Here is a 23,160-nt window from a genome sequence, read left to right as displayed (position 1 = left end):
GCTTATTGCAGTGGCGTAACTAGGGCAGGGCGAGCGGGGTGCGTGGCCTGGGCGTCGTTGGACCGGCGGCGCGGGGGGGGCGCCGCCGGCCACGGTACCGGCCCGCCCTAGTTAGCCAGTGTAGCGCCGACCGCAATGAGTGCGGTCAGCGCTACACATTTACACAGGACCGGTGCTAGGCTTCCAGCGCCGGTCCTGTGCTGCACGCCTGAGGCCGTTCCCTCCCCCTGAGCGCTTGCCCAATAGCGCCAGGAGGCGGGCTCAGGCTGTGCATAACACACGCATCGCCGCCAGCGATGCGTGTGTTAAACAGCAGCCAATGAGAGTCAGATAGACTCTCATTGACTGTTGCAGCACCCACTGCAAGAGCCGGACGGAACTGCAGTGGGTAATGGGACTGACGTCATGACGTCTGTCCCATAATGCTGAGCGCGCCAACCCGGGCGGGAGCAGTGTCGCGAGCAGGACCAGGAGCAGAGATTCAGGTAAGTATATTTTTATATATATATATATAAATTTTTTTTTTACTTTTTTTAAACCTATCTGCACAACGGGGGAGGGGGGTGGCTACTACTGGGGGGACCTCTACTGGGGGAGGGGTAGCTACTACTGGGGGGACCTCTACTGGGGGAGGGGTGGCTACTACTGGGGGGACCTCTACTGGGGGAGGGGTGGCTACTACTGGGGGCGCCATTGGGAGGACCTACTCTACTGGGGACTACTACTTGGGGGGAACTACCACTGGGGGCATTATAAAAGGGGCCTACTACAAGAGGCACTGCACTCGGGGGACCACTACTGGGGGCAATAATAGGAAGGGACACTACAGGGGGCACTGGATGGGGGGATCACTACAGGGTGCCTGCATAAGGGGACGACTACTGGGAAAACTGCATGGGGGGGGGACTACTGCTGGGGGCACTATATAAAGGGCACTGCATAGGGGGGGGGACTACTACTGGGGCACCATATAAAGGGCACTGCATAAGGGGATACCGCTACTGGGCGCACTGCATTGTGGGGACTGCTACTGGGGGCACTGCATAAGGGGGAACACTACGTGGGGCACTGCATTTGGGGGGACCACTACTGGGGGTACTGAGTAAGGGGAACTAACTGGGGGCTGTATAAGGGGGATCACTACTGGGGATACTGTATAAGGGGCACTACTATGTGCCTGCATAAGAGGGACCACAACTGCATACTGGGGGTACTGTATAAGGGGTACTACTGGGGTTAAGGTGCATATGGATAGGAATGTTCAGCGTGAAAATAAAGGGGTGTGTCATGTTGACACGCCCCATTTTTAATTGACCACGCCCATTGTTTTTTCACGCGCGCCTTTGGCGCGCACACAGCTCGGGATATTGGGGGGGGGGGGGGCTCCCTTTTCAAATATGCCCTGGGCTCCAAATACCCTAGTTACGCCACTGGCTTATTGTTAAGTGCTCAATCCCCTTATTTCCTCCAACAGGTACTCAGGACGTATTGTGTGCTTTAATTAGCCTGATCTGATAATGCTTCTCGTTCACTCCTTCCCTGTCATTCAGCTGGCGGAAGCCATCGCCCAGGTCCTTCTGTCCCATATTGATAGGTGGGTGGATTAAATAGAATTGAAGCTTAATTCTGCCCTTTCTAAAATTGATCACCAGCGGATTGTGTAACCACGATTGCTGCTGTTCCCCGTGGTCTGGAAGCCCGGGACACTCTTCCTCAACAATTTTACATGCAACAGACCAAGAACCTTTTACCCCTGATTGCGGAGGTTGATATTCCTCATTACCAGCAAAACCAGAGCACCTTTCACCACACGGGGACACCGAGACCTCCCGTAAAGTCACTTATCTCAGACTATAGTAACAAATTTATCTGGTGTCTGAGACGTCGTAGCTGTGAGACAAGTTCCCCAATTTGACAGCGTAGTTTGCATGTGCTCTGATGGGCTGGGAGTTGCAGACATTCCTTGGCTTGAGCCAACAAATCTTTTGGATAATATAAATTATTTGGTACTGACCTCCTACATCAATTTTGTACCTGAACGTACTTATACTGTAAATATACCACCTCTATTCCAGGGCCCCCTAGGTGCTGTTAATTGAATACATGGTTATTTACTTTTATTTTATTGTTCTATTTGAACTAGATTACACTGATTATTATGGCTTTAGCAATTGATACCAAACATCCTTACTGGTTCTGCAATGTGCTTTATCTTTCTCCCCTGTTCAACTTACTTTAAGTTTTGTAGTTATCCTGTTTAAATGCTGCTTTTCGGCCTATTTTGGTGCAGAGCTGCAGTAGCTTGAATGGATAAAATTCGTAACAACTAGTTACGTTACAGGTCAGTTTTCTCTTGTCTGCCTAAGGCTCCTTATACTTGTGTACTTTATATATGTTTTAGTAGTGTAGCTAAACGCAGATTATATTTACCGTATTCTGGACACACTACATATTTATTTCGCTATGATAAGGGTAGTCGTCTAACTAATTTCCAAATTCTGCACGACTAGTACCATAGAACAGTTTCTTACCTTTACTAGTTTGGTTTGATACTCATTTTTCTAAAGTGGTCTGCAGTAATGTAGTGGATCGCTTCCTTACTACTTTTCCCTTCTATTTAGCTGCTCCCATATTGTTTTTATTTCTTTTTTTATTCTATCTGGATTACGCAACTCCTCTGCTGTAATTTTGTTTTATTTCTCCCCCGAAGTTCGGATTCACTGTTTCTCCATATTATGTCTGGCCCTCTTTGGTATCCATTCCAGAGACGGCCAGATTTGTTTGGATAGGAAAATGTAAGAAAAACGGTTGGGGCATAGGACCTGATTCAGAACCGCTCGCAAGTGCATTGCGCTCGCAACCGGGTCGATGGTGAGCCAATGTGCATGCGCGGCGAGCGCAATGCGAGTGTGAGCCCCGGACCGAGTGAGAATTTCACTCGCTCCGGGGCTCGCAGCAAAACGGGGCGGCTGTCGATGTTGATTGACAGCTCGCCCCGTTTTGTAGGAACGCCTGCCGTTTGAGGGCGGCCCTACTGACATCATTCGTGATGTCAGTAGTGGACTTCCTGCTCTATTAGAGCAGAAAGTCCACTCGGCATTGCGAGTGCTGAGACCCTACCAGAGTGTCTCCTCGCAATGCCGATGGCTGCGATAATCGCGACCATCGCCAGGCCGCTCGCTAAGCTGTGGGTGGTCACCCACAGCTTAGCGAGCGGCCTGAAGGCCGAAACAAAAAGAGAATAATTCTCCCGCCCTGATTCAGAGCGTGCACTCCCATATAGCGAGCGCCTCTGAATCAGGCCCATAGACATTTTGGTACTTCATTATTAACTTTTTCACTCTGTTCACTTAACCTCTAATTTTTTTATGTATAACCTTTATCTGTATTGTATAGATGCATATATATGTTCTTTTCTATAGAATATCTGATGCATATCACTTGTAACAACAACTTTTTTATACCAATGTCAAATCTATGATATGGCTATTCCCTTTATATCATTATGTCATGCTTCAATAAAAACATGTAACAAAAAAAAAAAAAAACACTAGCGGGACAAGCAGGTGTCACCGAGTTAAGGCTTCTTCCTGTTCTTTACGGTTCAACTCATCCATCAGATCCTGCATGGAGCGCCAGAGAGCGCGAATATTTCCTTCACCAAATCCCTGCGCCCCCCTGCGCTCAATCAGCTCCAGGTAAAAAGAGTCCTTTGAGAACAGAGGTGTGGCGAAAACTTGTAGGAGGACTTTTTTGCTTGTTGATGTTGGCTCCAGGTTTTCAGTGGAAGAGTCCAGCAAGATCCCAAATGGAGAGAGTTGCTGGGGTATTAGCCCTGCATCAAGGATCTCCGCCATCTTCTGTGGGTCAGTATAGTATGATGCCGGCTGTGCAGCGAAGACAACCCCTTGCTCAGTCAATAACCGCACAGCTTTGAAGATGTCGCGTGTAGAGAGACCGATGTGCTGGATTCCACCCGTTTGGTGATGCTGCAGAAATTGGTCTAGCTGATTTATTCCCTTCTGTGGCAAAGATTCTGCAATCACAATCTTGCCCACTTCAGTCTGCCCTGGGCATTCCATAGAGAGCAAGCGAAGACCTATCTGAGAGCCAATGATTTCAAACCCAAGTTTGGGGTCTTCTTCTTTACTGAGAGGGAAGTGTTGGAACCCAAAACAACATCTGTACCACTCAATCACATCTGGCATGGTTCCACGTGGACAGCAATATGTGACGTGGTCCACACAAGATAACTCACTAGTAGCAACCGGATCAATTTCTAGAGGCTGGAAGCCTGGGAGAAAAGGGCCTGCACAATGGGTGCGGTCAATTAGAGTGTGGTTCACGTCCCCGAGTATAGACTTTACAACACAGTACGAAACAGAGCCAGCGTCATCGTGGAGCTCGGTTGGTGGCACTAGCAGATGGCAGCCCTTCTTAGTCAGGAAACGGCACAAGCCTGGAACATCTTCCACCTCATAACTAACATTGCAGGCGGTGTCTTGAGATGGTAATGGAACCGGAGAATCATAGAGCAGGGAGCAGTTCTGGGGTATTTCCGGATTGTTTTCATTAACCACGAACACAACTCTTCCGTTTCTTAGTGCCACCTGGCGGGGGGCTCCGCCATCTAAACCACGGGCAGCCAGTGGTCGGAATCGGTACTTTGTCACCAGGTCGGTGATGATTTTCGGAGGATTGGAAACCTGCAGGGAAATGTGACTCAGCCGGATCAGTGGAGAAGCCATTATTACTGCCTGCAGATGAGAGAGAACAAATTGTGCTTATGGAGAGGCAGAATTGCACATGAGTCATAGACACAAACCAGGCTCACATAGGTATAAGATATAGAGCAAAGTCAGTGACTCTACTGCAAGTCCAGATCTCAAAAATATTTTTATTTTTGAAATTAAGAAAATGACATGTATGAAAATCAGTATATATATATATATATATATATATATATATATATATATATATATATATTCCACTAGTTGTATATCCGGCACTCAGAACAATAGTACCACAGTGCCCCGATGCCAGTCCCAAGACCGATACACGGTTCAAGCAGATCGATGACACTCAGAGTCTCAGCAACCCACAAGACAATCGTCAGACAGTCTTATATGATGTCGTAGTTTCAGAGCTGGGAGCTCTGAAACGTCGACTCCATATAAAATACTGTTGGCCTGATTCATTACCAATTGCGATTGCGCACGCAATCAGCTGATTGTTTTGTTCTGCGCATGTATCGCAGTGTGCGTACTGGCCACTGCGATCACATAGACAACTACGCAGACCTATTGCAGAGTGATTGACAGGAAGTGCCTTTTGTGGGAGGTGGCAGGGGGGGTGGTTGTCGAAACGCAGGCATGCCATGGCGTTTTAACGCCGTTGCAGGGGCGTGCTTAAATTATCCACTGCGATGCCTTACGCAGCTTGAGGCCTCATAGCGTGCGCTGAAGTTAGCAATTTCTGAGTAAGGTCAGAGCTTGTGCAAGTGTGCGTGAGACTGCGATGGTACTGATGGTTTCGCAGTCTTGCTAAACATTACGGATGTGTGTAAAGGTAAAGTGGGCGTCCTTATGTTGTGCTGCGAGGGCATTGCGATCGCAGTGAGACTGTGCGTAATCGCCATTTCAATCGCAGTTGCGATTGGTAGTGAATCAGGCCCAGGGGCGGATTTAACGCTAGGCAACCTAAGCGGCTGCCTAGGGCCCGGCGGGTCTCAAGGGGCCCGCAGCCAGGCCCTCCTGAAATCCGGCCCTGGAGAGAGCAACATCCGGCGAGAGAAGGAGCAGAAGCAGTATGGTACTGTAGCAGCAGCACGAGGGAGGGGGCGGAGTTGCAAGCCTGGGCTGGCCCCACTCTTTCATTAGCAGGATGTGTAAAGGCAGCGCCGGTGAGTCACACCCCTCCCCTCTCCCTGCGCTTTTAGGAGGCATGGCCCTGCTGAGTTGCGGCGTGAGGTCCAGGGCCGTATTAAGGAGGCTCATACTTTCGGGCTCCCCTCTCTCAGTGGGCCCCCCGACTGGAGCTGCTCCAAAGCAGCTCTGGTGCTGCTGTCTGGGAATGATTTTGCTCATGCCCAGGCTCCGCCACCCCGTGCTGCTGCCGGCGGTGGAGGCTGGAGACTAGCAGAATCATTCCCTCTCTGGCCAGTGCGATGTCTCTAGCACCTGACCGGTTAGTGTTTTGTTGCTTAAGTTCCTCCTCCGGCGGTAACGAATCTGCGCCGTGCCTGCACTACTGACAGTAGTGACACTTTGTGATGAGACGCCTTATGCCCCAAGAAGAGGACTGGAGCAGGACGCTGAGAACTCTGGTGCAGCCAGACAGCTGGGAGCCTGGGACTCTAGGAGGATTTAGGTAAGTGACAAAAGCTGGTAGGATATGAGATTGAGGAATCATTAAATATATAATGGCTGGGGGTGAGGAGGGTTCACTAAATATGTAATGGCTGGGGGTGAGGGGGGGTCATTAAATATATAATGCCTGGGGGTGAGGGGGGTTCATTAAATATATAATAGCTGAGGTGAGGGGGGTTCATTAAATATACAATGGCTGGGGGTGAAGGGGGTTAATTATATAATGGCTGGGGGTGAAGAGGGTTCATTAAATATATAATGGCTGGGGATGAGGGGGGTTCATTAAATATATAACTGCTGGGCGTGAGGGGGGTCATTCAATATATAACTGCTGGGCGTGAGGGGGGTCATTCAATATATAACTGCTGGGCGTGAGGGGGGTCATTAAATATACAATGGCTGGGGGTGAGGGGGGTTCATTAAATATATAATGGGTGAGGGGGGTTCATTAAATATATAATGTCGGAGTGAGGGGGGGTCATTAATATATAATGTGAGGGGGGTTCATTAAATATACAATGGCTGGGGGTGAGGAGGGTTCATTAAATATATAATGGCTGGGGTGAGGGGGGCGGGTCATTAAATATATTATATAAAAGGTAAGGGGGGCAAATCCCTAAATATATATTATAAGGGTGGGAGTGATGAGTTGTTGTGAGGTGGAAATAGACAAAATCATACTAATAGATACATACATAGATATATAGATATATATGTTAGCAGACTCCTAAGTGCAGAATCACAAGTGCAATATAGATTTTAGGGAAAACTTCAGCGTTACACCGGCGTTACTGGTTATATCCTCAGCTGATATTGATTGAATTGACCCCTCCTATCTCTGTCTCCCAACAGGTAATCAGCAATTATTATCACAAGGCTGCTGCAGAACATTACTCCTGATGTGCTGCTTTATTTGAATAATATATTTAGGTAATCAGCAATTAGTATCGCAAGTCTTCTGCAGTCTTCTAATATTTTATAGTATATAAATTGCCATAAGTACTATCTCCAGTCATTAGATTGTGTGTAGGCGTGATTGAACTTAAGTCCTAAATGTTTGTTTAAGCCATTTTATTGCTGGGTTTGTATTGGCTGGCTAGTGGGGGGTTGTCATTAATTAGGATGCACACTTGGCTACATCTCTACTGAAATTTAATTCACTAGGCTGTTTTAGCCTTGGCTGGAGTTAGCAGACTCCTAAGTGCAGAATCACAAGTGCAATATAGATTTTAGGGAAAACTTCAGCGTTACACCGGCGTTAACCCGAAGGAATACAGAAGGAGAACATTTCATCAAACACAACTAAACTGCTATCAATACTGCATATGGACACCTATGGAGGATTAAGTGTGAGTTCATTACCTCTTCACAACAAACACCTGCTGCCTGCATAACCAGGACATGCAACACTGAACTCCTTGTTTGATCATTGCAAAGACATTATCTCACTTGCTACTATTTGTGCTGCCTCTTTTTTCACAAAAAAAAAAATTCTTATTTGTACCAATGCAAAGTAACCTCTAAACCTTGCATATATGGTCTGATTTACCATTGCTTTTGCCTAGCCTCACAACTTTGAACGTCTTTTTTATTACTCATTTTCAAAACACTTTAAATCACATATATTCCCCTCAATAAAAAAAACCCTACTTTGTTCATCAAGCATACGCATTCACCAACAGTGTTCATTCACCAGCATTTTTTAAAAACCTTCTCAACACTGTCGTTCTCACACATACACTATTCTTACCTCATCCACACCGTGACCATGTTTTCTTCAGATTCTCACTTTACTCAGTGCCTACCTAATCCTTTATTCTGCCCCCTGTTCCCACCTCTATCCTTCCTCCCTAGTCTCCTCCCCTTCTCTCTCCTCCGTCTGTATTCCTCCCCTCTGCTTCCCTCCTTCTCCTCTCCTGTTACTCCTCTTTCATTCTATTCTCCCCCACAATGGTCCTACTACCCAACCACTAAGCTGAGCACCCACCCTTCTCTCCCTCTCCCTTCACCACACCTTCATCTACATCACACTAATCTCCCTCCCTCTCCTACAAATACATCCCACCTCTCTTGCCTATTGATCACTTCCTTCCACTCCTGCCTCTAAGATCTTGCCTGTGCTGCTCCCTACCTCTGGTACTCTCTCCCTCTCCGACTCTCCACCTCTCTACAAATCTTCAAATGGGCTCTCAAGACTCACTACTTCAAAGCCTTCCAGCTCTCATCCTAACCTGCTGCTCACATGTTTCTTCCTGACTGTCTACCCTATCTGTGTCACCCCTGTCTGTCTCCCCCCCCTATAGAATGTAAGCTCTCACGAGCAGGGCCCTTTTCCCTCACGTTCTTTTCCTTCCCTCACTCATACGATCATCTACTCAAAACTCTCCACAAGGGCACTTAACACTTGGTAGATGACTCCCTGCTGCTTTTTGCAGTGTTATGATTGCTGCAGCAATGTTTATAAACCATGTTCTTATTCTGTGTTGTCTTGTACTGTAAGTCGCTGTTTTACGAATTTGCTCATTTGTTAATGTACTTTGTGAGGTGCTGCAGAACCCTTGTGGCGCCATATAAATAAAGAATAATAATAATAATGTGTGTGTGTGTGTTATGTTATGTGCCCCCACTGCAGCAGTGCTGGTAGGACCTATGTTGCTGCCTCGTGGAGGTGTGTGGGGAGTAGGATGACACACAGCTGGCACAGCCAGGGGAAGTGTTGCTGACAGGATGGAGATGGTCCCCCCAGTCTTCAGGGCCCCGGGCCCCCAGAAGGCTAATTCGGCCCTGGTGACATCATTATGTCACTTCACAATTACACTTACTGACTGGGAGGCAGAGGGTGAGCCACTTGAGGAGACATGCAGATCCTCGGCAAAAATACAAACGGTCCCGCAGGTAAGTTTGAAGTGGGGAAGGGAGAAATATGTTGTGGGGGGATAGGAGGGCGGCTTGTGCTGTGAGTGCATCGGGTGGGGGGGTCTGTGCTATGAAGGCAGATGGTGGGTCTGTGCTGTGAGGGCAGTGGGGGCCCAAGGGGTTCTGTGCTGTGAGGGCAGAAGGGGGATCTGTGCTGAAAGGGCAGGGGGGGGTCTGTGCTGAAAGGGCAGGAGGGGGGGATCTGTGCTGAGAGGGCAGGGGGTCTGTGGTGAGGGGACAACTGTGCTGAGTGGGCAGAGGGGGGAATTTGTGGTGAGAGGATGGATCTGTGCTGTGAGGGGAGGGAGCCTGTGCTTTGAGGGGAGAGGGACTCTGTGCTGTGAAGTATGACGGTTTGTGCTGAGAGGGGAGAGTGGTCTGTGCTGTGAGTAGAGGGGTCCTCAGAGGAGAAAGGGGTATGTGCTGTGAGGGGAGAGGGGTTTGTGCTGTGTGACAGGCAGTGAAGGGGGCAGTATGTGGTGCTGTGAAGTGGGCAGTAACTGGGTCAGTGTGTCACTGGGGGGGGCAATAAGTGAGCTGGGATGGAGGTCAGTGTGCTGAGTCAGTGATTGCTGTGAGAGGGCAGTGAGAGTGTGATATGGAATGCACTGGCAGGGAGAGCTATAGAGTGGGCAATCAGTGGGGTCAAACTCAGAAAAGCTTAGCGAAAGCTAGCAAAAAGCAAAGTGTATTATACATACCCGACTTTCAAGGCTGCGGCGGACTTTTCCTTCAGGGTGCTGTACAGTGGCATGAATTAGGAATAAAAGTATAGTGCTATGAACTGTTTGAGGAGGTGGGGCCAGAACCAGGATCTTGCCTAGGGCCCCATGAGGTCTAAATTCGGCTGTGATCAGGCCCTGTGTCTGCTGATTATTTTGTAGGTTGCTGAGACTGAGTGCCGCCAATCTGTTTGAACTGTCTGGGATTACATGAAGAATGATTTGAGTAAGCCTACATCCACAGAAGCTCTGTGGTTAGTTCTCCAAGATGTTTGGAACAATCTCCCTGCCGAGTTCCTTCAAAAACTGTGTGCAAGTGCACCTAGAAGAATTGATGCTGTTTTGAAGGTAAATGGTGGTCACACCAAATATTGATTTGATTTAGATTTCTCTTCTGTCCATTCACTTTGCATTTTGTTAATTGATAAAAATAAATGAACACTTCATTTTTAAAACATTCTTACTTTGTAGCATTTTTTCCACACCTGCCTAAAACTTGTGCACAGTACAGTGCATAATATATATATATATATATATATATATATATATATATTACACACACAATAAAGTGACAGGGGCTGACTTTCCTTTGCACTGCAGAGATGTAAAGAAGTCAGGGTGGTCAACGTTAGACCATTGCCCCCAGGAGTACCACCCACATCCTCAGTACAGAAAGTTTTATGATAATTCAATCAAACCTCACATGGCCAGAGAACACTGCACAAAAGCGGGTCAGGTTCAGACAGGTTTTGTTACCAGGCATAATACAACAAAAGCATTTGGTCTGTTAGTGGGAGTTTCTAGGTATCATGTGATATGTATTGATATATAAATGTCCTATGTATTACATGTCCTCCAACATACCCCCTTCCACCAGCTCCAACTTAATTTCTGACTGTAGTGTCCGGTCTTAAAAACACCTCTCTCACAGGTGACTGCAATCATAAATGAAGTGGGAAGTACAGGAGCAGAGCATTGTGTAACTGGTGGAAAGCATACCCCTCAACTGTACAGATTTCAGCGGGACAGTCCCGCAATGTCCTACCTGTGGGACTCAGTGTCCTGCAAGTGGTCAGGAGGTTGTGGGGGGGGCACACTGTAGAACAGCAGTGAATGAATGTGTCCATTTAGTGCCAGGAAAGGCAACTGCCGGGGTGCTGAGCTCGCACCCAGGGCAACGAGAACCTAGGGCGTACATGCGGCCTATCAGGTATGAGGATACACCCTGATATGGGACAGCTGAATGTTGGGAAGTATGGGAAGGGGTCATGTAGGAGGGTCTGTAGATGTGATGTGTATGTATGTAGTATATATATATAAGGTTTATGCATGTGATGTATTTGGTTGTAATATATATGGGTGTAGTAGGTATTACCACCGGCCGGCAGAGGTGAAGATCCCGATCGCTATTAGGGAAGTATAACTAACCCTGTTTTCCACCCTAACCTTCCCTTAGGGGTGCCTAACCCTAACCTCCCCCCCCCCAAGTGCCTAATCCTAACCTCCCCCCAAGTGCCTAACCCTAACCCCCCCTTCCCCTAGCCTAAACCTCTCCCGGGGGGACTTAGGGTTAGGCACCCCCGGGAGCCCTTAAACCTAACCTTCCGCCCCCCACACGGTTGTCCGCGCCCAGCTTACCTTTGTTCAGTATGCCGGGCGTCAGGCTCCCGCTGTAGGTCTAATGATAGGTGTCGGGATTTCGACGCCTGTCATTAGTACTTTGCCAGCAGTCGGTATTTAGACCGTCGGCTTCCAGACTACATCCCATATCTATGTATGCATATGTGATGTGTGTATGCTTGTGGTGTATGTATGTATGTGTGTATATATATATATATATATATATATATATATATGGGGAGGGGCCCAGACTGTACACCCTAACTAGTGGTAATGAGAAGTGCTACTATACTGAGACTTTTATTACATACACAAAAAAACAATCATTACTGTGTAACATTATGATACATTTTGCATCAAATAAAATAGTTTTTTTTTACATAATTTTGTCCAAAGTTATCGGCTTACCCACCATGTCCAGGTAACCTCATCATCGAGTAAGTCCCTAGCCAGGGCCGTAGCTAGGGTAGTGTGGCCGGTGCCATCGCACAGGGCACCACAGGGCAGGGGGTGCTGTTTGGGCCTGTCAAATTTCTATTTATTATCATTCTTGCTTGTAGCTTCCTCTAATTTCATCCTCAGCATCTCCTGGCCTCTCCTATCTCTTCCCTGGCCCTTCCCCATGAGGCAATTCCCCTTTTTTGGGTGCATTATGTCCCTTTGAAAAATGAGGGGGCACCAATGCATTTTCTGGCACAGGGCACCAAAAAGTCTAGTTACGGCTCTGTCCCTAGCATTCAAGGGGGTTCAAGTCCAGGGCGTGGGACACCTCCAAGCAAGCACGACGAAAGGCACCACGAAAGAAAGCAAGTGAAGCGTTAAGCAGCGATATTCACCTTGCGACGCGACGGAGGATCCGACAGCCGACATATCGGACGGTCCCCACACGTGGTGCGATCGGGTGGCCGACTGCCCGATTTGCCAGCACCCCCTCCCCCACCCACATAGCTCTGCATGGGATCGTACATCGCATCCCCAGATCAAATTAACCTACAGTAAGATCTGGAGGTGCGATGTACGACCCCACAGGAGCGCGCTCTGGGCCTGATTCAGAGCTGAACGCTCTGACCAGAGCGCTCGCTCTGAATCAGTGCCCTCCTGCCTGAAAATGGAGCGGCCTCCTGGCCGCTCGCATAGCTGTGGGTGACCACCCACAGCATATGCGAGCGGCCAAAAAGATGGTCGCGATGGTCTTTGACCATAGCGACCATCGAGCTTGCGACGAGACCCTGCGGTAGGGTCTCGCTTCCGCAAGCCCAGGAGTGATTTTGGCTCTATCAGAGCCCAAATCACTCCCACTGGCATCATTACTGATGTCAGTGGGGCCGGCTTCAGACGGTAGGCGTTCCCATGGGAATCACCATCGACAGCACGCCCCCTTTGGTGTGAGACCCGGAGCGACAGCTTGGCTGTCGCAGTCCGGGTCTCGCGCAGGCGCACGACGGAGCTCCCTTCGGTCGCGCGCAGGCGCAGTGGGGCAACATCAACCCGCTTGCGAGCGTCCTTTGCTCGCGAGCGGGTCTGAATGACCCCTCTGTCCGATATCAAGCCTACACACGGTACAATATAGCAGCGATATCGTACCAATCCGTCGGATCGGCTGCTATATCGCACCGTGTATGGGCATCTTTAGATAAGTGACAGCAGCTGCTTTGTGTTAGGAGTGAGGTCGGTACACACCTAAACGCCCGGCAATCGTGCCGATGTTCAGGGCGATTTGTCTTCACCCCGGACATCGCATGATTGCCGGTACACACTTAAAAGATGTAATGAAAGACAGAACAATTACTGTTCCGTCCTTCATTAACTTGAACAGGCTCACATGTGAAATCGTGTGAGTGACTGTGCAGCACAGCCAATCACACGATATCGCATGCGACCGGGGGAACGCACAAATCGGGTATACACACTGCACGATATGCCCGATTTGTCGTTACGATTTGGCTAAATCGGGCTGATATCGTACAGGTGTGTATGCACCCTTACAGGGGTGAGAGATGTTACATAAATAAAAAAACAGTGTGATATAAAATAGGCGTAACATAGTGATGGCCTGAAGCGGCCCAGCCAATGCAGCTCAGGGGACCCCACGCCCCAAAACCCACCCCACAACTGGCATACTATCTAAATTGATTAAGATCTTAACCGTTATTGTGCCTTGTTCAGTGTGCATGTGATGTGTATGGTTGTAATATCTATGTATGCTTATGTGGTGTGTGTGTATGTTTGTGATGCCTATATGTATGTATGTTATATGTGTATATACTTATATGAGAGAAATATATTTATGAATATATACACATATAACGCATAGATAGATAATCTATATATAATCTATGTATGTATGTGACCCCTGCTCACCTTGCTGATCACTTGTAGAAACTTCATTCATTCTGTAAGTGATACCCTGGAACTCCCACTACTGTCTTGAGGTGGGAATGTACCATTGTACTGACAGAGGGGTGAGGTGTCAGAAATATTCTTAATGGAATCCAGCTGTTCTTGTGATATATGGTCACAAAAGATTGAATGTACTAGAAGCATTATGTGATGTTTTTCCATGGGACTGTAAATCACACACTGGGGGTATATTGCAGCTGGTAATTCTGGCTTAGCACCCCCACAGTGCTGTTTGGAACTTCCCGACAGAGTCATTGCTGTGCAGGCAAACTAGTGTGTTCTGTAACATAGGGGCAGTGCAACGTCACCTTGTTATTTTGTATCATTGCTTATTTCTTATAACCACCGCGTTTCCTCCGATAATAAGACACTGTCTTTTTTTTTTTTTTGCTCAAAAAAACTCCATAGGGCTTATTTTCGGGGTAGGGCTTATTTTAATTAACATTGACTTTGTTGAATGCAGTCTGTACCTCCCCCCCCCTCCCCCGTTGTTGAATGCAGCCTGTTCCCCTCCTTTCCCCCCCACCCCACGGGCCCCCCGGCTCCTGCCTTTTTTTTTTTAATCATCTCCCTCTCCCTGTTGAATGCAGTCTGTGCGTGGCGCGCCATTTCACCACTTACCTTTACGATAAGAAGAATCCGGCGGCGGCTCCTTCCTCCACGGTCCACAGCTCCTCTTGATCCGCGACTCCTCCGACGTTGACCTCGCCCGTCAGAGTTGCGCCGTGACGTCATGACGTTATGCACGCTGACGCCAAAACAAGCTTTATTGAAAGCTTATTTTAGAGTCTGACTTGTTAGGACTTTTTTTCGGGGTAGGGCTTGTTTTGGACCCTTTTTCAAAAGTAAGGGTTGGGCTTATTTTCGGGGCAGGTCTTATTATCGGAGAAACACGGTAGTTCCAGAGACAGGAAGAGATCAGTGAAATAATATCTGAATGAATAAATAAAATAAGCGGCTGAAGACTTGTCCAGTGTATGGAAGCTGCTATAAATCTTGTGCTAGTGCCTTTTTTCATAGGAAAAAGAATGACTTAGGGGCCACAGAATACCTGGAGCCACTCACTCTACAGATTTCTGCAACAGGCTTAGGCAACCTGTGACTCAACTATTGAGTAACCATAAGTCCCAGCATGCCAGCAGTAATTTGTAAATGCAGCCAGAATTCAGATGCACAGGATGTTCCTAAATATAAAGCAATATAATATACTTATTAACCTGATCCTAAAACGGATACACATTAGACTATGTCTAATGGGGCCGACATCTTCAGCGACGGGACCCGGCCTCAGCAAGTGCATACACACTTGCCGATGCCAGCAGTGATGGAGGGGGCTATGCTGCATTTGGCAGCTTGGCCCTCGCTAACGACATCTCCCGTCGGACCTGTCCTGCATGTAGGTCTGATGGAGGAGGTCGCTGACAATGCGTGGGAGCACGCATTGTCAGCAACATAGTGGGTACAAACTAGACGATGTGCACGATTAATATATCGTCTAGTGCAAAGGTTCTCAAACTCAGTCCTCAGGACCCCACACAGTTCATGTTTTCCAGGTCACACAGCAGGTGCACAGGTGTAGTCATTACTCACTGACACATTTTAAAAATTCCACTGGTGGAGCTAATTATATAATTCGTGATTCTGTGAGGAGACATGGAAAACATGCACTGTTTGGGGTCCTGAGGACAGTGGGCCTGATTCAGACCCGGACGCTATTTGCGTCTGCTTGCTGGCTAAAAGGGTCCGGCTATTTAAATCATGTGCTCGCACTGCGTCGCATAAAGATGCCCACTAAGTAATAGCGAGTGGCCGCGCTATGCGCTCGCACCTGTATAAAGACGCCCCTTTGCCACTCACAACACACGTCATCTACGGCAGTTGTAGGATTAATCGGTAACATCGAGAGCCATCGGAGCTGCTCGCAGCGCTTGTGGTAGCCTTTTCCCACAACAACATTGCGAGCAGTTCTGGCTAAAATACAATCCAGTCACGTGTGTAATGATGCTACTTTGCTAATTATGCACACCCATTAAATGCCATTCTGACGGTCGGGCACGCCTGCGTTCGCACATCCGCACCCCCATTTTCAAGCAACTTCCCCTGTTACCACCCACAAACTACACTATCTGTCACTCAAAATAGCGGCCCGACTGCGGGCTATGGGTGAGCACTTTCCCATCGCAATGACTGGTTTGCGCACGCGCATTGCGACTCATACACATGCGCGGATTGCTAAAAATCGCTCAATGCGAGCGAGCGCAGCATAGCATCCAGTCTGAATCAGGCCCAGAGTTTGAGAACCTGTGGCCTAGTGTGTACCCAGCATAAGGGGCATATTTGCTAAAGGTCTGGGGCTAAATCACACATTTACTAATACTCAAAAACCCACATAATAAAATATCCTGTTAGTAAATGTGTAAATTAGCCCCAGAAACACCACATCAATGTTAAACAATTTTTAGAGATTTTAAATTGATTAAAGCAACCTTTAGTAAATATACCTCTGGCCCCTGGTGAGGTCAGCACAGGGTCAGTCCTTGGTAACACAATCTAAGGAGAGTACCCTGAATTGGAAATGCACAGCTCATAGACAATAATGTATACAAGATACAGATACCTGCAGTGGCAGCTCCAGAGGTGGGGCTGCCAAATTCAAATGGAGAGGGCCACACCAACTGCCACCCCAAACAACGCCGGCCATGACTCACTGGCAGTTGGTGTGGCTCCCCTATTTGAATTTTGGACTGGGCTGCAGACCCACCTTTGGAGCCGACCACTGGATATCTGAAATAAGCTGCTGCTGAAGGCTACTTCTCATGGGATCGGTATGAACCTGTGTACAGCGGTTCAAATCCAGACGCCGGAAGACCGGCAGCAGTGAAGATCCCGACAGGGAATTAAGCAGTGGCGTAACTATGGAGGGTGCAGGGGGTGCGGTTGCTATGGGGCCCGGCAGCTTAAGGGGCCCGCCGGCCCAGCGATCGCACCCCCTCCACATGCCGGGCGCCCGCTGAGATTGTGTTACCAGCGGACGCCCGGCTCCTATTCAAACCCCCGACGGTAGCCGGAGGACGGAGCTCACTCCGTCTTCCGGGTCCCGCAGTGCACTATGGGAGTGACGTCATGACGTCACTCCCCCAGAGTGCCGAGGAGCAGGCACCGGGGTGGACGGTGGCTTCACAGGAGCGGGGATAAGGTAAGTGGTTTTTGTGTGCGTGTGCGTGTGTGCACGCGCGGGGGTAGGGGGGGGGGAGGCAGCTACTGGGATCTCGCTACAGGGGGCTCATTACAGGGGCAGCTACAGGGGGCTCACTACTGGGATCTCACTACTGGGGGCAGCTACAGGGGGCTCACTACTGGGGGCAGCTACAGGGGGGGCATTACAGGGGGCTCACTACTGGGGGCAGCTACCGGGGGGGCATTACAGGGGGCTCACTACTGGGGCATTACAGGGGGCTCACTACTAGGGGCAGCTACAGGGGGCTCATTACAGGGGCAGCTACAGGGGGCTCACTACTGGGGGCACTGCGTAAGGGGCACCATTACAGTGGGCATTGCATAAGGGGCACCATTACAGTGGGCGTTTAATGTTTTAGGGGAACTACTGTGGTTATTGTGTAAGACTTAAGTTAGGGGGGCCCCTTAAAAATGTTGCTATGGGGCCCAAAAAGTTCTAGTTACACCCCTGAAATTAAGGTAAGTATTACTAACCCTTTCCCCCCCCACTAACACTCCCTTAGGGGTGCCTAACCCTAACCTCCCCCGTCCCTGCAGCCGAAACCCGGGGGGTGCCTAACCCTAACCCCCCCTCTCCCTAACCTAACCCTCCCAGGGGGGTGCCTAACCCTAAGTGTCCCCCCGGGAGCCCCTAACCTAACCCTCCCCCCCCCCCCCACGGCTGTCCGCGCCCGCCTTACCTTCATTCGGTATGCCAGCGGTCGGGCTCCCGGGGTAAGGATAATGATAGGCGTCGGGATTTCGACTTATAGCATCTGACCAGTTACTCTTACCATTCCATACCAGTTACTCTTACCGTTCCATGATAGTTACTCTTACTGTTCTATGCCAGCTACTCTTACAGAATCAAGACACTCTTATAGCATCTGCTGAGTTACTCTTACCATTCCAAGCCAGTTACTCTTACCGTTCTGTGTTGGTTATGCTTACTGCATTGAGCCAGTAACTTACTGCACCAGTCCAGTGCTCTTGTTGCATCGGCCCAGTAGCTCTTACCTTTTCAAGCCTGTAGCTCTTACCTTGCCAGGCCAGTAACTCTTACCATTCCAAGCCAGTTACTCTTACTGCATTGAGCCAGTAACTCTTTTCGCATCTGGCCAGTTACTTTTACCGTTCTGTGCCAGTTACTCTTACCATTCTGTGTTGGTTGTGTGTTAGGATGCGGCCTGGGATCGTCCGCTACTCACCTCCATGCTGGCGTCCTTGGGCTAAGGTGTTCAGGCGCTGGGAGTGGAGGGGAATGGTGGCTGAGTATTCTCCCCGGGGTCTGCTAGGGCTTCTGTGCGTGCGTCATGGTTTCTGGGCATGGGAGCAGCCATGTTGGTCCATGTCACCTGACTAGTCTCTTTCAATGGTAGTCCTGTGGTCACTCAACTGATCCAATGACCAGCTACCCAGGGGTATTTAGTCTGACTCCGGGAACAGGAAATTGCTGTTCAACTTCGCTGTTCCAGTGACTGTGAAACGCATCATTGTTTCTCCATGTAAATACTCAGTATGTTGCTTCAGCCTTCTTGCTGTCCTCCAGTGTTATTCGTATCAGCTCCCATGCTGACTTCTAGCATATCACTTCAGTTCTCTCACTGAACTCGTTTTTCATGTAATTGCTCTTGTATTGTTTATTATTGTACTGTTCAGTTCCGCAGCTGCCTCCCTGTTACAGGTGTCAGCTTTCATGTTGATTACTAGTTAACTCTCAGTTTAATTCCTGTGTTATACTCTCCTGTGTTCTTCAGAGCAAATCTGCAACTGGATCCATAATAATTCTCAGTGCATTCCTGTGTTACACTTTTCTGTGTTCTTCAGTACAAGCCTGTGACTGGAACCCTGACAATTCTCAGTGCATTCCTGTGTTACATTTTCATGTGTTCTTCAGTGCTAGCCTGCAACTGAATCTCTTACAAATCCACAGTACACCCCTGTCTACATTCCTTGTGTTTCTCAGTGCTAGTCTGTGACTTGATCTCTACAATCCTCTGTACACCCCTGTGTCTACATTCCCAGTGCTCCTCGGAGCAAGGCTGCAGTTGAATCATCTCCAGTAACCATTTAATTTCCTAGTGTTAATACATTTCTAGGGTTCTCAGTGGTAACTCTCTTATAGTTTCCGTTCTTCCTGCCACTCCCAGGTACCTGTCCAGAGGGCCGCGACCTGCTCACTTGGTGCAGCGAAACCCATATCCCAACTGAATGGGCCACTGGTGAAGACTACCAAGTGAGTTAGACTCCACGCCTCTGGGCAGGTTTAGCCAAACCTGGATTTGGCCGCAATAGGGAGACCTAGTTACTGTCACTCACCTAGGGTTCCCTTGGCTTTTGTCCTCATCTGAGGAACCTCCTGTACGGATTGTGACATTATGCTTACTGCATTGAGCCAGTAACTCTTACTGCACCAGTCCAGTGCTCCTGTTGCATCGGCCCAGTAGCTCTTACCTTTCCAAGCCTGTAGCTCTTACCTTGCCAGACCAGTAACTCTTACCATTTCAAGCCAGTTAATCTTACTGCATTGAGCCAGAAACTCTTTTCGCATCTGGCCAGTTACTCTTACCGTTCCATGCCAGTTACTCTTACAGTCCCAAGCCAGTAACTCTTACTGTTCCATGCCATCTACTCATACTGAATCAAGCCAGTAAATCTTATAGCATCTGGCCAGTTACTCTTACCGTTCCAAGGCAGGTACTCTTACAGCATCAAGCCAATAACTTTTATAGCATCTGCCCAGTTACTCTTACAGTTCTATGCCAGTTACTCTTACAGTTCTGTGCCTGTATCTATTACCATTCCAAGCCAGTTACTCTTAAGCCAGTAACTCTTATCGCATCTGGTCAATTACTCTTACCGTTCCATGCCAGTTACCATTACCATTCTGTGCCTGGTACTCTTACCATTCTTTGCTGGTTACTCTTACTTTTCCAAACCAGTAACTTTTTCTATTCCACGCTAGTTACTCTCACTGCATAGAATCATTAACTCTTATTGCATCTGGCCAGTTACTCTTATTACCATTCCGTGCCAACTATTCTTACCGTTCCATGCCAGTTACTCTTACTGCATTGAGCCAGTAGCTCTTACCTTTCCAGGCCAGTAGCTCTTACCTTTTCAGGCCAGTAATTCTTATCTTTCCGGGACAGAAAATCTTGCTGCTATGGATCATTGACTCTTACTTCTCCAGGCCAGTAACCGTTACGCTGGGCCAATAACTGATCCTGCTCCGAGCCAGTAACATTTACAGCTCCAGGCCAGTAAATTTTATCACTCTGGGCCAGAAACTTTTATTGCTCTGGGCCAATAACTTTTACCATTCCAGGCAGGTAACTTTTTATTTTCTCTGGGCCAATAACACATATTGCTCTGGGCCAGTAACACATACCTCTCCAGGCCAAGTCTTTTTTACAGGTGATCATGAATATTAGGTATTACCAGGATTGTGGATTATTCATTTGTCGTATATGTCCTATCGACTGTAAACTTGTGAGCAAGGCCCGCTGACCTCTTCGTCTCTGTCTTTACCGAGTCTTGTTTTATTACTGTTTTGTTCCCAATTGATAAAGCAGAACATAATATGCTGGCACTATATTAGTAAATTTTAAAAAATTATAATAAAGTATCTGGGGCTTTGTTAAATGATTACAAAGCCTCCTGTTCAGAGCAGACATTAGTGGGGAAAGAATAGTGCTGATAACCTACTCAAATATTTGTCCCTCACATAAACAGGAGATTGTCCAACGTTCCCGACCCCCAACACTGGTTAATGATCTCCATCCGCATAGATACATGCTGTAAACAATCTACATTTCCGTGATTCCCAAATATTCAGAACAATGGTTGTACATTGTCACCCTACAAGGGTGCAGAATATTCCATAGGGGTAAGAGCCCAGAAGAAGACAGAAAGGAAGAAATGCCCTTATCTAAATAGCCCCTAGCAGCCATTTAATGGGGTCACTGTAAAGTTGCAGTGTGCCTATAGAAAAGTGTAAGAAGAACTGCAATTAAGATATAAAAGGGACTAATGTACTAAGTCTTGGGGAGAGAAAGTGGAGGGAGAAAAGTACCAACTAATCAGCTCTTAACTGTAATTTTTCAAACACAGGGGTCTATGTACTAAGTCTTGGAGAGAGATAAAGTACCAACCAATCAAGTCCTAACTGTCACTTTACAGGCTGTGTTTGTAAAATTGCAGTTAGGAGCTGATTGGTTGGTACTTTGTCTCCATCCACTTTATCTCTCTACAAGGCTTCGTACATGGGGTCTGATTCAGCAAGGATCGCAGTTACTAATACGTATGCAATCGGCCAATTGTATTCTGTGCATGCATCGCAGTGCACGTGCGCGAACCGGCCACTGCAATTGGGACCGCGCAGAGTAATTGACAGAAAGTGCCATTTGTGGGTGGTGAAGGGTGGGTGGTTGGCAAAACGCAGGCGTGCCAGTGCGTTTCAACGCCGTTACTGGGGCATAAATAAATTAGCCACTGTGATGCCCTACGGAGTCTGAGACCTCATAGCGTGCAATGAGGTTAGCAATTTCTGAGTAAGGTCTGACCTTGTGCAAGTGAGGCTGCGATGGTACTTGGTTGTACCGATGGATTTGCAGTCTTGCTAAACATTTCGGATGTGTGTGAGGTAAAGTGGGCGTCCTTATGTAGTGCTGTGATGGCATAGCAATCGCAATGGATTAGCATACTCACGAAAGTTGACCTGCGTACATAATCGCAGCTGCGATCGCAATAGCAATCCTTGCTAAATCAGGCCCATGGACCACAAAGTCTGATACAATTCCAAGGAAAGCAGCCAGAGACTGAGAGTGCATTGTACACTATGGCCCTGATGTGGAGTTGGACGTTAGTTTACTGTATTTGCAGGTAGCTGCGGATGCCAGATTTAATACCTTATGCTAAAAGGAGATTCCATGTAGCTAATGCCGGCATTGCCAGGATATGTGCATTTGCAAGTGGGTAGCCATGCCGCCCACTGATTTTACACCAACTGCCTTAGCCGTCATCATTAGTATCGGCATTTGCACCAGCCCCATTCTAGATGCAAGAGATTGGTCAGAAACAGGCTTTCCCTCGCTGTGCAGCTTTAGATACATGCCCTCTGAGTCAGGATTGTTCCATGCGATCGCACTGTCACCGCCCAGTTCGTGTTCGTAAACGCCCAACAGCACGAAAAGACAGATCCAGCAAAGTTCCGTCCAACTCAGAGTGCGAAGGGACCCCCTGTAAAGAGATGTACATAGGGCCTGATTCAGAGTTGTGCGCAAACCCGATGGTTTACCTACATCGCCAACATTTGGCGATCTGCGCATACTCAGGGTCTGTACTACGCAAGTGTAAATCTGTGTCTGCCAGACTTGTATTAGTTTGTGAACTCTGTGTCAGAGAAAAGTCTGTGTGGGTGTTTGGTGAGGTGTAGAGAAAGCTGGCAGGCCTGAGGTCTTCCTGGCATGGATTAGAGGACTTCCCTGACCGGGAGTCGAACCCGGGTCTCGCCGGAGAGATGTTCTATCGTACCCACTAGACCACCAGGGACTTTGGTGTTGGAGCCAGGCTGTTGTGTTGTAGAAGAGAGTGTACCAGTGGATTGACCAGGCTGTAACTGGGTTGATACTGAGAATAATATAAAACACTCTTCTTACTCGTCTTTGTAACCAGAACACTGGAGTGGTAGAGTCTTTGTAACCGGAACACTGGAGTCTTAGAGTCTTCGTAACCGGAACACTGGAGTGCTAGAGTCTTTGTAACTGGAACACTGGAGTGGTAGATCTTGGCAACACATTGACCAGGCTCAAACTGGGTTGTCGCAGAGTCCAAGAGCACTCAGATGGTACGGAACCGGAAACAAACACCAAAATGGATAGTGATACCAGGAACTGAACTAATGGAGCAGGAACACA

General features: G+C 48.1%; 1 protein-coding gene across 1 annotated transcript; it reads right to left on the bottom strand.

Annotated features, from left to right (window-relative positions):
* Positions 1-3,496: 3,496 nt before the first annotated feature.
* HPDL (4-hydroxyphenylpyruvate dioxygenase like) lies at positions 3,497-14,014 on the bottom strand. Its single transcript, XM_088455602.1, has 2 exons — positions 13,988-14,014; positions 3,497-4,757 (listed from the first exon to the last, which is right to left on the bottom strand). The coding sequence occupies exons 1-2, from the start codon at positions 14,012-14,014 to the stop codon at positions 3,570-3,572; spliced, it is 1,215 nt and encodes a 404-aa protein (XP_088311728.1). The 3' UTR covers positions 3,497-3,569.
* Between the last annotated feature and the right edge of the window lie 9,146 nt (positions 14,015-23,160).

The sequence above is a fragment of the Taudactylus pleione genome, unplaced genomic scaffold, assembly GCF_031769625.1.
Source record: "Taudactylus pleione unplaced genomic scaffold, aTauple2 ptg000662l, whole genome shotgun sequence".
Taxonomy (NCBI): domain Eukaryota; kingdom Metazoa; phylum Chordata; class Amphibia; order Anura; family Myobatrachidae; genus Taudactylus; species Taudactylus pleione.
The sequence above is the reverse complement of the archived record's forward strand: the minus strand, read 5'-3'. Positions and strand labels throughout refer to the sequence as shown.